Source organism: Pararge aegeria, chromosome 18 (genome assembly GCF_905163445.1).
Source record: "Pararge aegeria chromosome 18, ilParAegt1.1, whole genome shotgun sequence".
In the NCBI taxonomy this organism is placed as follows: Eukaryota; Metazoa; Arthropoda; class Insecta; order Lepidoptera; family Nymphalidae; genus Pararge; species Pararge aegeria.
In genome coordinates, this window is record NC_053197.1 from 15,970,582 (window position 1) to 15,984,700 (window position 14,119).

Sequence of the window (14,119 nt, forward strand, 5' to 3'; positions counted from 1 at the left end):
ATTTTGCACAGATAAAAAGTGTACCTGTTCTCCGAACTAGTTGAGACTGTGTCTCGGAAAACAGGGCTAACCCGCTCGATGACATAGCTTACTACTAAAAATTAAGATCACTTGTATGCCCAAGTACTCGTGGTTGTGTTTGTACGTGTCATAAGTGTCCATGTCAGAATTATGTGTGTGTCAGTGCGGCGTGCGTGTGTGTGGGTGTGTGTATTTGTGTGAGCTTGCGAGTGTATTTGTGTGTGTATGTGTACGTGTGTGCGTGTGTGTGTGTGCGTGTGTCTTCTTAAGTATTCTTCTTCTTCTCTTTTTTAATTTTTTTATTATTTATGTTTGTGGATAATTATTTATTATACTACTATTATTAATATTAATTTTATAAAAGAAATATTTCATTACTGAAATAATATATATATATATATATATATAAAAATAATAATTATCGGTATTATGTACATATGCACCACCTAACTATTTTGTGTATTTGTTTTCTTCGCCATTGGTTGCCTGGAAGAAATCGATATGAAGCGATAACGCCGCAAAATTGTATACGTTGTTTTGATATACTTTTCTTTTTTATGTACTTTTTGTGCTGTGCAATAAAAGTATAATCAATCATACATACTAGCCTCCGAAAGAAAATGTTATTAATTGCTTGTATTATTGTTGTAATTTTTGACTAATAATTACTGAGGATAAGCAAGCAGAGTTATCTTATATTAAAGTGAGTACTGTTGCCTATGAACATCTGGCTGAGCTTCTTCCACTTGAACTTCTTCCAATTGTAGTTTTATGGAACACGGTAGTAAGGAGATTGTATCCCAATATTAAATATTTATATTTTATTTACTTACTTGTTTACTTTAAACTGTTAAATAATAAATATGTACTGTTTGTGTTAGTTTTAGTTTTATTTGTTCTCTTTTACAGTTTATTTAGTTTTTTTTTTTATTTATATTTTTTAATAAAATTTACTCTAGTTATAGCAATAACGCAACGGGCGACGCGGTTGTTTGCTCAGTCTGATACTGGAGCAGACTGGAAATCAGCGCTGAGCATTGTTGCTAATGCACAGCATAAGGCTGAGTTTGCAGCCATTTGCCGTATTGTTAATATTAATTGATAATAAAGGAATTTTATTATTATTTAAAAAAAAAAAAATTATTATATGCAATTGCGCAGAAGAAATGATCTGGTACTGCGGGTGAGAGGAATACCTGGCATCAAGATTGTAGGGATGAGACGTGTATCTACGGCGCCTATCACTATCAAAGTAATTTCTTGCATTTGGAAATCAACATTTTTGAAGGGAATTCCAAAACCTTCCCATTTGTCGAAGTATCTATAATACGATATATAATATATTATAGATACTTCGACATACTACTACTTCGATATTATAGATACTACGTATGACGCAAACCACTTTTCGCGAATTTTAGGGATATTGAAATGGGGATGAAAATCTATCCAGTGCGATAGTAAAATAGTCAAATAGTTCATTAGCACATTCTTACAAATAAATGCTGTGGATAACTCGTAATACCATAACTCAAAATTTAAATTCAAAATTTTTTTATTCATGTAGGCCTATCACAGGCACTTATGAAGCGTTCATACATATATATGTTTACATAATTGTAAGGGGATGGTGATAACTTCGTTCGCCAACTTAAACCTAAAGCTACGAGGGTTCCAAACGCGTCCTAGTCTGAGAAGATCCCACAACGAACTTAACCGGGTAATTTTTTGGTTTTCACCATCTTATCGTTAATTAATATAAAGTATGAAGTTAGATCAATTCACACCAAAGCTTTTTTGCCGTTTAAGTAATCAAACGACAAAAAAGATGAATTAATTTACTGTGAAATGGTGATAAAAAAAATTATGTAAGATTATAATATGATCTTTCTGTAAGCTTACGTTTTATATAAAATTTGAACTTATTCATCATCAGGATTGGTTGAAAAGCATCTAGTCTCACCTGCATCCGGCAAGTAAAACTTGTCGGTACATCTCGACTGAGCTCTTTCCGCCAAACTGCCTCCCCGACAGGTAGGTGTTGTGTGAAGAATTGATGTAGTAGTGGGAGAGCGGCTGATCCATCTCCATGTAGAAGTCCAGCCGGTCGAGAAACACGGGCGCGTTCTCGTCTGACATTAGGTAACGGATGAGTCCGTCTTTTGTCAGACATTCTGGAAAAAAAATAAATATCCATATCATACTAGCCGTCTATCTAGACTTCTACCGCGTATAAGACAACCTCAAAATATAAACAAATGCTGTCGCGGATTTTTTTTTTAAACGTTCAAAGCGGTACAACTTTGTCACACATGATTTTGAAGGTCGATTGGCGTAGTAGGCAGCGACCCTGCTTTCTGAGTCCAAGGCCGTGGGTTAGATTCCCACAACTGGAAAATGTTTGTGTGATGAACATGAATATTTTTCAGTGCTTGGTAAGTATTTATGTATCCTATTCATAAAAATATTCATCAGTCATCTTAGTATCCATAACACAAGCTACGCTTATTTTGGGGCTAGATGGCGTTGTGTGTGTTCTGAGACATGAGCGATACCAACTGCTCCAGCTCATAATGATGGGCAAAGTACAGGGCAAACGACGTGTTGGAAGGAGGAAGAAGTCATGGTTGCGCAACATCCGTGAATGGACCAATATTGTAAGCGTGGAAACATTGTTTCGCTTGGCGCAACACCGCGAGAAGTTCGCTGAGCTGACGGCCAACCTTATTTTATCGAAACTTTAACCGTTTACGCAGCGCATGCAGCGGAAGCTCTGAAAAGGTAGGCCTTGTAGATAAACCTAAACGTTAAAGACCACTAAGGTGCGACAAGCGCACCTCAGTAGCCTCACAAACGCGGTCACTGTGGCAGCATACGCGCTAATATCTCCCAGTTTTACCTAACCTGTCGCTTGCCTTTTATTTCTATCCGTTACGCAGGCGTTGTGACGTTCCTAAAAGATAAAGACAAATCTAGTAGTCTGGCAATAGAGATATAAATGATATAAGCATTCCTTTCGTAGGTTATTTACTTATTATTCTATTTAAAACCTCTATTTGTACACCACTACACAGTTAAACGAATAGAGAGAAACACAAAGACTGGAGTAGAATACATAAGGCTACTCATCGCTTAGAAGCGATCTCTGCCAGACAACCTTAGGATTAAGGTTCAGGTTGTATACGTAACCAAAATCTAGTTAGGTTAAGTAACGACATAATTCTATGTAATAAAAATCCGGACAAGGCTGACTGTGGAAAAGGAAAGCACAACTATTTGCCCTGTCAATTCAGTTAAGTTTCGTGGTTCGTTAAGATACTTCCAGCATAGCACTCTTTCTTGCAGAGTTGCAAACTTTGAGGGCTTTATTATTTAACGTAGCAAAACGTAGCAACAGTTAAGCAGCGTTCTGTCGACTGCCCCTTTCGTATATCAAAGCGTGAAAAAACACTGTTTATTCCGACGCTATGCCACTTTTATTAAGAAGGCCTGTAAGAATGCAGTAGCCTTATTAGAATAAGATTTGCTCGCTCGCATTCGAAGAGTCGTTTTTGAGTATGGAAATACTTGAACTTCTGTCAAAAATGGATCTTATTTTCATTGCGTTAAAGCTCAAATTTGCCTCCAATTCTTTAGATCGGGCTTTTGACAGAACATGCCAAAAATAAAAACAGAAGTAATAGATTTGCGACTCTATTTCTCGGGAAATTAGGTCAATTTTGCTTTGACGATACAGAGTTTAATCCTCGGAAACGACTCTTGGATTTAATTGGTAACAATAAGTAGCGAAGAAACTGACTGGCAGCTTTAGCCTCTTCCTCCTGTTCGTAGTCTGTGATGATCTCGATGGCGCGCTTGTCGTCATACAAGGGGTAGAGGATCTCGTTAAGGCGCGGGTCCCGCTGTTTCTCGTTCAGGAAGTTCACGAACTGCTCCAAGTTGATGCGGTCTGATTTGCCTTGCGTTCTGGAAACGAAACACTATATGCAGCAGATGTAGACCGTACTTTCAACCGCAAGCGTTTAACCACGCTTTGCGGGTACGCCCAAGAAGTTGAACCTCGTGAGATTTCACTCGTGACAAATAACAACAATTATTTTCCGTGAACAAAACAAGAAAGCGGAATTTAAAAAAAAAAAAACAAATAATAATAAATAATTAAATGTTAATGTTACTTTGTAATTATTATTCATCATATCAACCCATTTCCGGCCATCTACAGAGCACGGGTCTCCTCCCACATCTAGAAGGGGTTAAGGCCGTAGTCCACCACGCTGGCCCAGTACGGATTGGTGGACTATTCGCACCTTTGAGTACATTATGTAGAACTCTCTGGCATGCAGGTTTAATTACTTAAAACGCACATAACTTAGAAAAGTTGCAGAGGTGCGGTGCTGGGATTCGAACTCGGTAAGTATTATTATGTGATTACTAATTGGAATTATAAAAAAAAGAAAGCGACAATTTAAACAAAAAACCTATTTAATGGCAACCACACTAAAAGATATTTATTGTGGTTAAAAGTCAACTCTGAGTTGCAGTATTTAGGAAATACGTTAACACTGATATTCATTTGGGACCCATATAGAGAATAAAAACCAAGTAAAAAGAATTGCGTCAACGATCTAGTATTTAGCAAGTAGGTACGATATCCAGGTTAAGAAGTTTTATTATTCGAGAGTTTGTTGTACATTTTTATACTTACATAGATCTAAACAATTCCTCAATGTCATTCCTTGGACAGATCTTGTGATACAAAGCGTAAAACTTGTCGAAAGTGAAGGCCTCTTTCTCCATGGCTTCGTTCTTCCCCGAAGGCAGGCCCAAATCTGACAGGCACTGGTACACCAGCTTCTCAGTTTTACCCGAGGCGAATGTTCTGGCGACCACCTTAACTGGCACCTTGCCTTTTGGGTCCGTTAGGAATGATAAGCGCATCCAACTAGAAAATTAAAATTAAGAGTTAAAGAAACTTAACTGGTCTAGTTGGAAATATCGGGTGAGGATAGTCACTAAATTGTTTTGGTACTCTGTGTTGCAATGTTTTTTTGTTTATATACTCTTTGTTGTGTAAAATAAAAGTATATTCATTCATAAATGTCATACGGGTCATACAGGTAGCAAATACATATCCTCAAGCGATTTCGAGTTACGAATTAAAAACCAGGGTAATCTATAAAAAATCAGGATTCGCTTGGAATCCTCGTCGCTTTAGTTCTGCAATCACGGACACTAACATTTATTTATTGAACGGTTTCGACCTACCGCTTGTGATAGTCGTATGTGTCTTGAGGATGTTTAAACTTTATTTCATGAGGAGCGGACTAAGGGTGTCTTACAATTAATGCCCATAGCATAAAGTTTGCATTTGCACACACAGACGTAGTAATTTTATCGCGAAAAATGAAACAGATGTAGAAACCTAAGAGACGTACTATTCTGAGCTGTTCGTTAGTTTAACAAATGTTCCGTTAGGAGCGCTGTACAATTTTGGGAAAACTAAGAAATAACTAATAACTAAGAAACAATTTTTTTTTTCATGCCCCTATAAAGATCATCAACATGTCAACCAAAGGACATCCACTGCTGGACCTACATTTTTTTTGGGGTTTTCTAATGCTACGTGTCTAAGTTTTTCCTGATTCGATTACCTTAAGATAGTTTGGGCATAGCTTTTGCACGTTATCAATAGCCCGTAACAGTCCAATGCTGGAAGGGCTTTTCTAACGGGAGGGTTCCACCACCACGCTGCACGCTGGGATGACAGATTGGTGATCAAAAGTACAGAGATTGTACATCTAGATACGTACTGTTTCATGAGGGTGGTCCTGGGGCAGACATTGCTGATTTTGTTGTTATGTGTGATAGCCCGGAGCGACTCCTTCCACACCTTGCCGAAGCGGAACAAAAAGCACATGCACAGTCATGCAAAAGCGTAAATAAAGTCATGCAGACATACCAAGGTCATGCGATATTAACACCACTCTCTCATAAAAAGGCATGCAATAAAAAAACGTATAGGTACAAAGTCATGAAAAATTAAAACCGCTCAAGGCCAAAAAAAATGTGCAATTGAAGCAATTTTATGGCGGCAGTAATAACTTTGCAAAAAATATTATATATTAATTTACGCATTTTTTTTTAATCATAAGAGTGTGAAAAACTTACTCTTATCATCTATTTTTCATCAAAATCGAAAGAAAAATTTACTTTTAAAATTTTGACCCTTTACCGTCGATTTAGCGTAACCGACAAATAAAATTTATAACTAAAGAAGCTTTATTTAAATTTGCAAAGAAACCTTCTTTTCTAGAATTTTTCTTTTGTCGGATACGTTAATTCAGCGGTAAAGGCTCGATATATTCTATGGTCGTCTCCAGTATGCAAACTATTTGTATGCAAAAGTTAAATTAAGCAGTCAAACATATTATTTAACAAATGCTATTTTTTTCAATTCAACTTTTACCAGCAGCGTTTTCGGTATCCGATTGAATTAATAAGTAGTATCCTATCAACAGCTCCATACAAGCTACATGTTTTAGACTTAGCAATTGTTCGTTGTTAAGCCGACATCTCCTGAAGATGCTCCGGTGTTAGCGAAACGTGCGTAGAGAGTAACATTTCGGAAGATCTGTTTGGTGTGGAGTATAAAGATTGAAGAAATTATAAATTAATACGTACAGAATCTCCTGCTTTTCGCGGACCGTAGCAAATTAATGTTCGTTGTACATTAGCAGGGATATATGGACTAGCCGGCACGTACCGGCTTTGCACGTGCTCATAATCTATGTATCTAGAGCATAATAATATTGATAGTTCACCAAAAAAATCCACTTTTCTGATAAGGAGCAAAGCGAATGGTGAAACGTTCAGGGCAGAAGTGATTTGACTCCATTTGAATTTCATAAGAAAAAGAGAAAAAAATCCAGATTCATTCCCAATTTCGTCCCGATAATGTTTTATTGAAACAAAATCTGTTTTGCAAAGCAGATGTTACGGACCGGGCGGAGTCTATTCGAGCGAATGTTTTTACATTAGCATCTTTTCTGTGTTTATCTTCAACATAAAGCAGTAAATGTTGATAGCACACTCTTAATATACCTGTAAGAGGTGAAGGAACCAACCGCCATCATCGCATATAAGAGAGTTTGTTTACCTTTCTAGCGCAATGTTGAGTGCACAGATACCTCGCTTGCACAATTTTTACGAATTGGAAGATAAAATATCATTAATAACCATTAATATTTGACGGACGACTGGCGTAGTGGGCAGCGACACTGCTTTCCGAGTCCGAGACCGTGGTTTCGATTCCCACAACTGGAAAATGTTTTTGTGAATGTTTTTCAGTGTCCAACACACATCAGTCATCTTAGTACCCAAAACACAAGGTGTACGCTGACTCTGGATCTAGATGGTTAAGTGTGTAATGTCGAAAAAATAATAATAATAATCATTTAATTCAGACGTTTCCATCCATAGATAGTAAGTATATTAGTTACAATTTTTCCTTAACCACTAAGTTAGTATTGATTAGTTTAAATAATAAAAATAAATAAAATAAGTACAAAATTACACTCGCCCGATTGCTACTTTCACACAGTGGCACAGTATAGGGCAGTCGAATCTTGCAGCAAATACCTTTAGAATGCCGTTGTCTCTGGTACGTAAACGCTGTAGGAGAGAGGCTGCTTTGTTACGCATTATGGCAAAAAAGTCAGTTGTTGCTGCGTCTGTATAGTTCCAGAGACTAATTATAAAAAACTGTATACTTAAATATATACTACGACAATACACACATCGTCACCTAGCCCCAAAGTAAGCGTAGCTTGTGTTATGGATATTCATGAATAATAATATAATGCCTGATGAATATTTTTATGAATTATATAAATTAATTTCTTATACATATAAAAACATTCATGTTAATCATACAAACAGTTTTCAGTTGTGGGAATCAAACCCACAGTCAAAGCAGGGTAGCTGCCCACTGCGCCAATCGGCCTTCTGTCCAATAATAAAGAACCTAGGTTTAAGGATTAGTCAATTAAGCTCGCAAAAGTCACATGCAAAAGCCCTGAAAAAACACAAAACATAATACAGTTTCCTACCACCAGTATTCTACTTCCTGTTATTAGGTCGGAAAAAATAAACCAAGGGTCCCCAGCATGCTTGAGACCTGCAATTAATGTTATTCCATGCACCAAGATGCTGACTAAGCATAAATTATCATGCGGCGTTACGCAGGCGGACTTACTGCTTCTTGAGGCACGTCATTGGACACACATTGTTGGCTTTCACGTTGTGCGTTATCTGCCGGAGCCCTTGCAACCATACCTTTGTACAAACGTACCTGATTATTTTCTTATTCAAGCATTACAGAAAAACTAATGTAATAAACAGAAGGCCGCGTTTTGAAGACCTAGACATAGACCTCGCGTAGTGTCACCTAGCTTTATAAATTTATTATTTGCGAATTCTATTTGAAATAATAATAAAAATAATCTTTATTTCAGGGATAGCCCATAGCTAATACATTTAAAAATTACCAAATTAAAAAAAATAGAAATAATTAACAATATACAATATCCAATTAAAAATTGAAATGTCATCTCAATCTAATTAAGGTGACATGTTATAAATATAAAAAAAAAAATACAATAAAATTAAAAAATTAAATAAATTTAACTTAACGTTTTTTCATTTGTACATAACATTAAATTTGATAACGAAAAATAAAAAGAAATAAAGCAGTAGTTATCATCGAAATAATTTAATATTACGACTTTAACTAATTGGTTTTATCATAATCATCATATAAACCCATTAAAGGCCCACTATAGGGCACGGGTCTCCTGCCACAATGACAAGGGGTTAAGTTTGAGAACGCCATGGAGAACTCCCAGGCATGCAGGTTTCCTCACGATGTTTTCCTTCACCTTTGAAGCAAGTGATATTTTAATTGTTTAAGACGCACATAACTTAGAAAAGTTATAGTCGAAATATATTATAGTTGTATATTTACGGTGTGTGTCGTTTATTGATATCTCGAGGAAAATCTATTTGGAAACTGTAACTTTAGCTTTCTGATTTAAATATTAAAGCGAGTACAAAGCAACAAGCAGAACACGAGCTTGTAACAAAGGAACTAGTTCAGTGGATTCCATCTTTTGTTCTTGCTTGTATATAAAGGATCTATATTATTATGTTCGGAGCTACATCCTCGGGCTTTTTGTGTTTGTGAGAGTGGAAATCTATTGAGATACAATTTTGTTTTTTTTTTAATTTTCAACCGATTACCGACCCACTACGGGGCGTCTCTTGTCAGAATAAGGGTTTACAGGTCTTTGAGAACATTATGGAGAATTCTCAAGCATGGCTCCACACAATATTTTTCTTCACCGTTAAAGCAGGTGGTGTTAAATTGCTTAAAACACAGATAGCTCAAAAGACATAATAGTGCGTGCTGAGAATCAACCTTGGTCCCATAAAGAAAGCCCTTAACCACTAAGCTATCACGTCGCAAGGAAGCCCTAACCGCTAAGCTATTACTTCGCATAATTAACTAATGTTTGAGAGCGATGTTTTCTTTTGCATCCTGCTGCGACTCAAAAATTACAAGTAAATTATTCAGTTTTTTCTTCTTTTTTTTTATAAAAATGGTCGGTCCAAGCAGATAGTCTACCTGATGGTTAGTGGTTAAGCATCGCCTGTAACCAGAGCAACAATTCGCGAGGGTATGCGAGGGACACCTCCTGTGCCGACAGCGCTACTGTGATCAATCTGAGGCGTAGGTGTTAAGCCTCATCATATCCACCCATTACCGGCCCACTACAGGTCACGGGTCTCCTGCCACAATGAGAAGGTGTTAAGACCGTAGTCCACCACCCTGGCCCATTGCGGATTGGTGGACTACACAAACCTTTGAGAACATTATGTAGAATTCTCGGGCAGGCAGGTTTCCTCACCATGCCTCCCTTCACCCTTGAAGCAAGTGAGTTTTATGTTTTAGTTTTTATTTTGTTTCGGCCTCCCGAAAGCGAAGTCGAGCTTCTACTCACTGGGTATCACCGCTTTAAAATTAAGCCTCATGTCCCAGTAAATATATAAGCTAAAGCAGGTAACTAGACCCGATTAATAAAATACTTAACTTCACTCTACGCGACCCGCCTATACCATAGTAACGCGACCGACGCGCTCGTCTCGACACCGTAACCCTGACTAAACTACTTCGATCATAGCTTTTGGGACATCGTAAAGGCGTGCATCTCTGTGAGTGAGCGCACGCTTGTTCGTAGTTTTCACACGCTGTTCTCATGTGCCTGTAATCACCCCGGTCACCACGCTCCAACCATCAACACAACAATGCTGATTAGAGCCAGATATGAGTATAGCGGAGACCATGGACTCCGGGACTTCCCCGGATTAGCTCTGTCATGAAAAACTCTACTACTAAGTACTAATTTTAAATTTGTATTCGTACGCGTAGCGCGTTCACTTTTTGTTGTGTTTACATACCGTGGCAGTGTTGGCGTCCGGGCAGACCACGTGCTGGTAGTTTATGTTGATGTAGTCTGTACCGCTGCATATCGTCAATGATTTTTCTTCTAGATCTTTCCCGTGTTTCTTTTCCAGTTTGTCGTTCAGTTTTGTATCCTGAAAAGGAGAATTTACATTTTAGTATATAGAGGACTTTTGAAACAAGTCAAGTCTGTCTGTTTGTTGTGACTCTACAACCGGTTCGGAAGGCAGATTTTACCGAGAAGAAGCCGGCAAGAAACTCAGCAGTTGCTCTTTTCCAACATCAACAATTTAGATTTTAACGAAGCCGAAGTCTTTAACAGTCCGAAGTTAGGCAAATAAAGCGCTATGTACGCTCGTATACAGCAAATAATATTTAATATCATAACATTACTAGGGAAATAGGAAATACAGATCAAGCGAATATAAAACCTGGGAGAAGCCGCGATCAGAGCTTGTATTCATAATAATCCATAACAATATTATAAATGCGGCTCAAACTTATTTGGCTCAAACTATGCACCAATCTTTATAACCTTTGGCGCATAAATAGCGTGCATCCTGGAGGTGGGCATAGGATTCTTATTAACTAATTATTTTCTCATCATTATCATTATCAACGGCCTATGTTCAAGCGTACACTGTTGAAAACAGGCCTTTCCAAGAGCGCACCACCGCCGGTCTTCCGCCTTTCTCATCCAGCCACTTCCAGCCACGTTTTTAAGGTCATCTGTCTAGCGGGCTAGAGGTTGTCCCACACTGCGTTTACCGATTCGCTGTCTCCGCTCTGGCACGCGTCAGCCCCAACGGCTATCAGTCCTACGACAGACATGATCCACCCACTGCCACTCCTTTGAGCTATGCCGGTGACCTTGGTTATCCTTCAGATTTCCTCGTTGCGAATTTTGTCAAAGAGAGACTCCCAACAGAGCTCGCTCCATAGCGTTGCGCGACTTTAAATTTGAGGATCAGTTCGACTGTCAGTTTCCACGTTTCACCTCCATATGTCATAACAGACAGGACACACTCGTTGAAGACTCTCTTTACTTTAGTTACGTCTTAATTTATTTCATACAATGAAAAAAATGTCGCGGTCAACAGCTAGAGATTCAAAAATGTACTAGTGGTGCTCTTACGGGGTTCCAGTATCGTTATCCCTCAATTACTGATGTGCTCAAAATTGTCAATGGTTCTCCACCCCTACCCTATTGTATTGGAGGCATCGTTTGCGTCGAGCATTGCCCTCAGTGTAGTGAGTATTGGGACAGAGCAAATAGAATGTGACGCCATGTCCCTATTAACCCCAGCCTCCTCGCTGACACGTGTTTGCTCTCTACACATACGGGATAAATTGATACAAACATCGTACAAATTAGGTAATTTGTTTCAGCTCATACCTACATTTATTCTTTACTACCTGTTTCGCACGGCCTAGTCTGCATTTTAAGGTTTTATAAGAGTCCCGTGGGGACCGATAATTTTTCCGATATAAAGAGTATCTCGAGTTTGTCTCCACAATCAAATCTATTGCAACTTCACTAGGACCAGTGTAGCTGTGTGAAATTTATTTTTAAATCACGTTGAAATGTTCCAGGGTCCTAGCTATACCTATATATGTCAAATTGATCGAGATTGAGATGAGTGATCGAGCCGAATATAGGTTCTCATAATATTATAACCATTCTCTTATGCATTCAAAATAATAGTAAGGATTGATAGAATTTATAAATCATATTTATTTGATCCAGAAAGGCTATTTTTACTGTTCGAAATCCGCGCTTAAATGCGTATAACATTATCCGCTATCGTCGAAAAGTTATTTGAAATTCGAACGAGACGACTAATTGTAACAAACAAAAAATACTGGAACATTCAGAAACGCATTTCGTTCAGAAACGCATTTCATCCTTAGTCTTTATTAATGGCTAATTAATTAAATAATTAATTGTAACAAAAAAAAAACATTAAGGAATGTTCAGAAACGCGTTTCGTCTGAACGCTGATTAATTATAATTGCATTGTTTTCCAGCATCAGACATTTTACTCGCTGTAGTGAAATTAAGAATTGCGTGTTTCGCAAGACAGTAAAATTATTTGCATTCACCATTTTATAACTTACAATAATATATCTATAGTTATATTGTATATTATTTTATACTTCGGGTTCGTGATCAGAAACAAGTTGTTTTAATACGAACATCGACATGGATAATTATCGACACGTTCCAATTAATCTCAACCTCCTCTCAACACGTGTTTACACACTGGGAAAATTGACGCAAAAATAAATTGTTCAACTTCGCTTTAAATTCATACGGCTTCATTTTAATGGATAAAAGTTCACGTTCATTAAAAAGTTTCATCTCTCTACTGACTGAGCTACCGTTAAATTTTCTAACTCGACATTGGTGTAATCCTCAGGAGATGTTGACTTTACAATGAATAATTGCTTAGTAATTCTTGGCAATTAGTCGCTGAGCCGGGAGCTGAACGTGTGTTTGGTGTGCAGGTTGTCCCGCTTAACGCGGTTAATAGCAAATTATGTAAAATTGACCTGGAGTGGCACAATGGGCGGGGATAGTAAGACAATGGATGGGCGATGGGATCCAAAGATGTTGGAATGCCGACCCCGCACCGTTTAAAGCCCCCAACGCTGTGGACAGATTACATCCAACGAGTCACTGGGAGCCGCTGGAAACAGGCAGCCCAGGACCTTGGAATTTTGAACTTCGTACAAAAGACCTTTGTCCCACAGTGGAATTTTATCAGTTCAATTTAATTGATAAAGATGACAGTTACTGATCACGAATTTACTACCGCAGTCTGGAAAATCTTATTCATAATCTACTTAATCGAAATTAAAAAACCCTCGTGTTTAACCCAGATGTGCAATCAAAATAATTTTATATGTGGGCGGCAGTATGGTAAAATATTTAATATCAACACGTTCCGATAAACCCCCAACCTCCCCTAGACACGTGTCACGCGCTGGGAAAATTGATGCAAACAGAATTTGTTTCACCTCGTGTTTAACTCAGAAGGGTTCATTATCTGTGCATAAAAGTTAACGTTCGTTAAAAAGTTGGTAAACTGCAGAAGTGGGATTCTTTTACAGTATTGTCCTTAAGGTGGCCTTCCACTAACAAGGCTACGTTGCTTAGAATGTTTTTTGTTAATTAATTTATTACTTTAGAATAGCAATAACGAGGCTGCCTTATAAACTTGTAGTTTAAAATTACATGGCGATATCAAAGAGAGTATCGGGCTAAGTTTGTTGTCGGCTTCTTCTTATACCAAGGCGCATTTGGAATTCGTCGTAAGCTTAAGTAATAAGTTTACAAATGTAGCTATTAGGCTGGCATTTGCACATATTTGTTCGAATCGAAAGTGTCATCAATGGGCCTGGCTATGACTTTTTTGAATAAGGAAATATTCTACTTTGACTTTGTTCTTTATTTATATTATTTACTGCACACAAAGTTAAGGTTACGAAAAATAATACAAACAAAGATACAATATGAATAATATGAAAGGCAGCCTTATTAGCCTTAGAAGCTAAATATATAATTGGCACAGTTAT

General features: G+C 37.7%; 1 protein-coding gene across 5 annotated transcripts in view; it reads right to left on the reverse strand.

Moving 5' to 3' along the window:
• The window catches only part of LOC120631390 (1-phosphatidylinositol 4,5-bisphosphate phosphodiesterase), a 99,916-nt gene that overhangs the window by 25,860 nt on the left and 59,937 nt on the right, over positions 1-14,119 (reverse strand). For 2 of the 5 annotated variants that reach the window (XM_039900932.1, XM_039900930.1), the window contains exons 5-9: positions 10,537-10,674; positions 5,832-5,911; positions 4,727-4,963; positions 3,821-3,987; positions 1,985-2,195 (exon numbers count right to left, since the gene is read on the reverse strand). In XM_039900932.1, the coding sequence (XP_039756866.1) occupies positions 1,985-2,195; positions 3,821-3,987; positions 4,727-4,963; positions 5,832-5,911; positions 10,537-10,674 (833 nt within the window). Of the gene's footprint in view, positions 1-1,984; positions 2,196-3,820; positions 3,988-4,726; positions 4,964-5,831; positions 5,912-8,275; positions 8,356-10,536; positions 10,675-14,119 lie in introns of those variants that run through there. The other 3 variants (XM_039900933.1, XM_039900931.1, XM_039900934.1) reach the window with 2 other exon arrangements.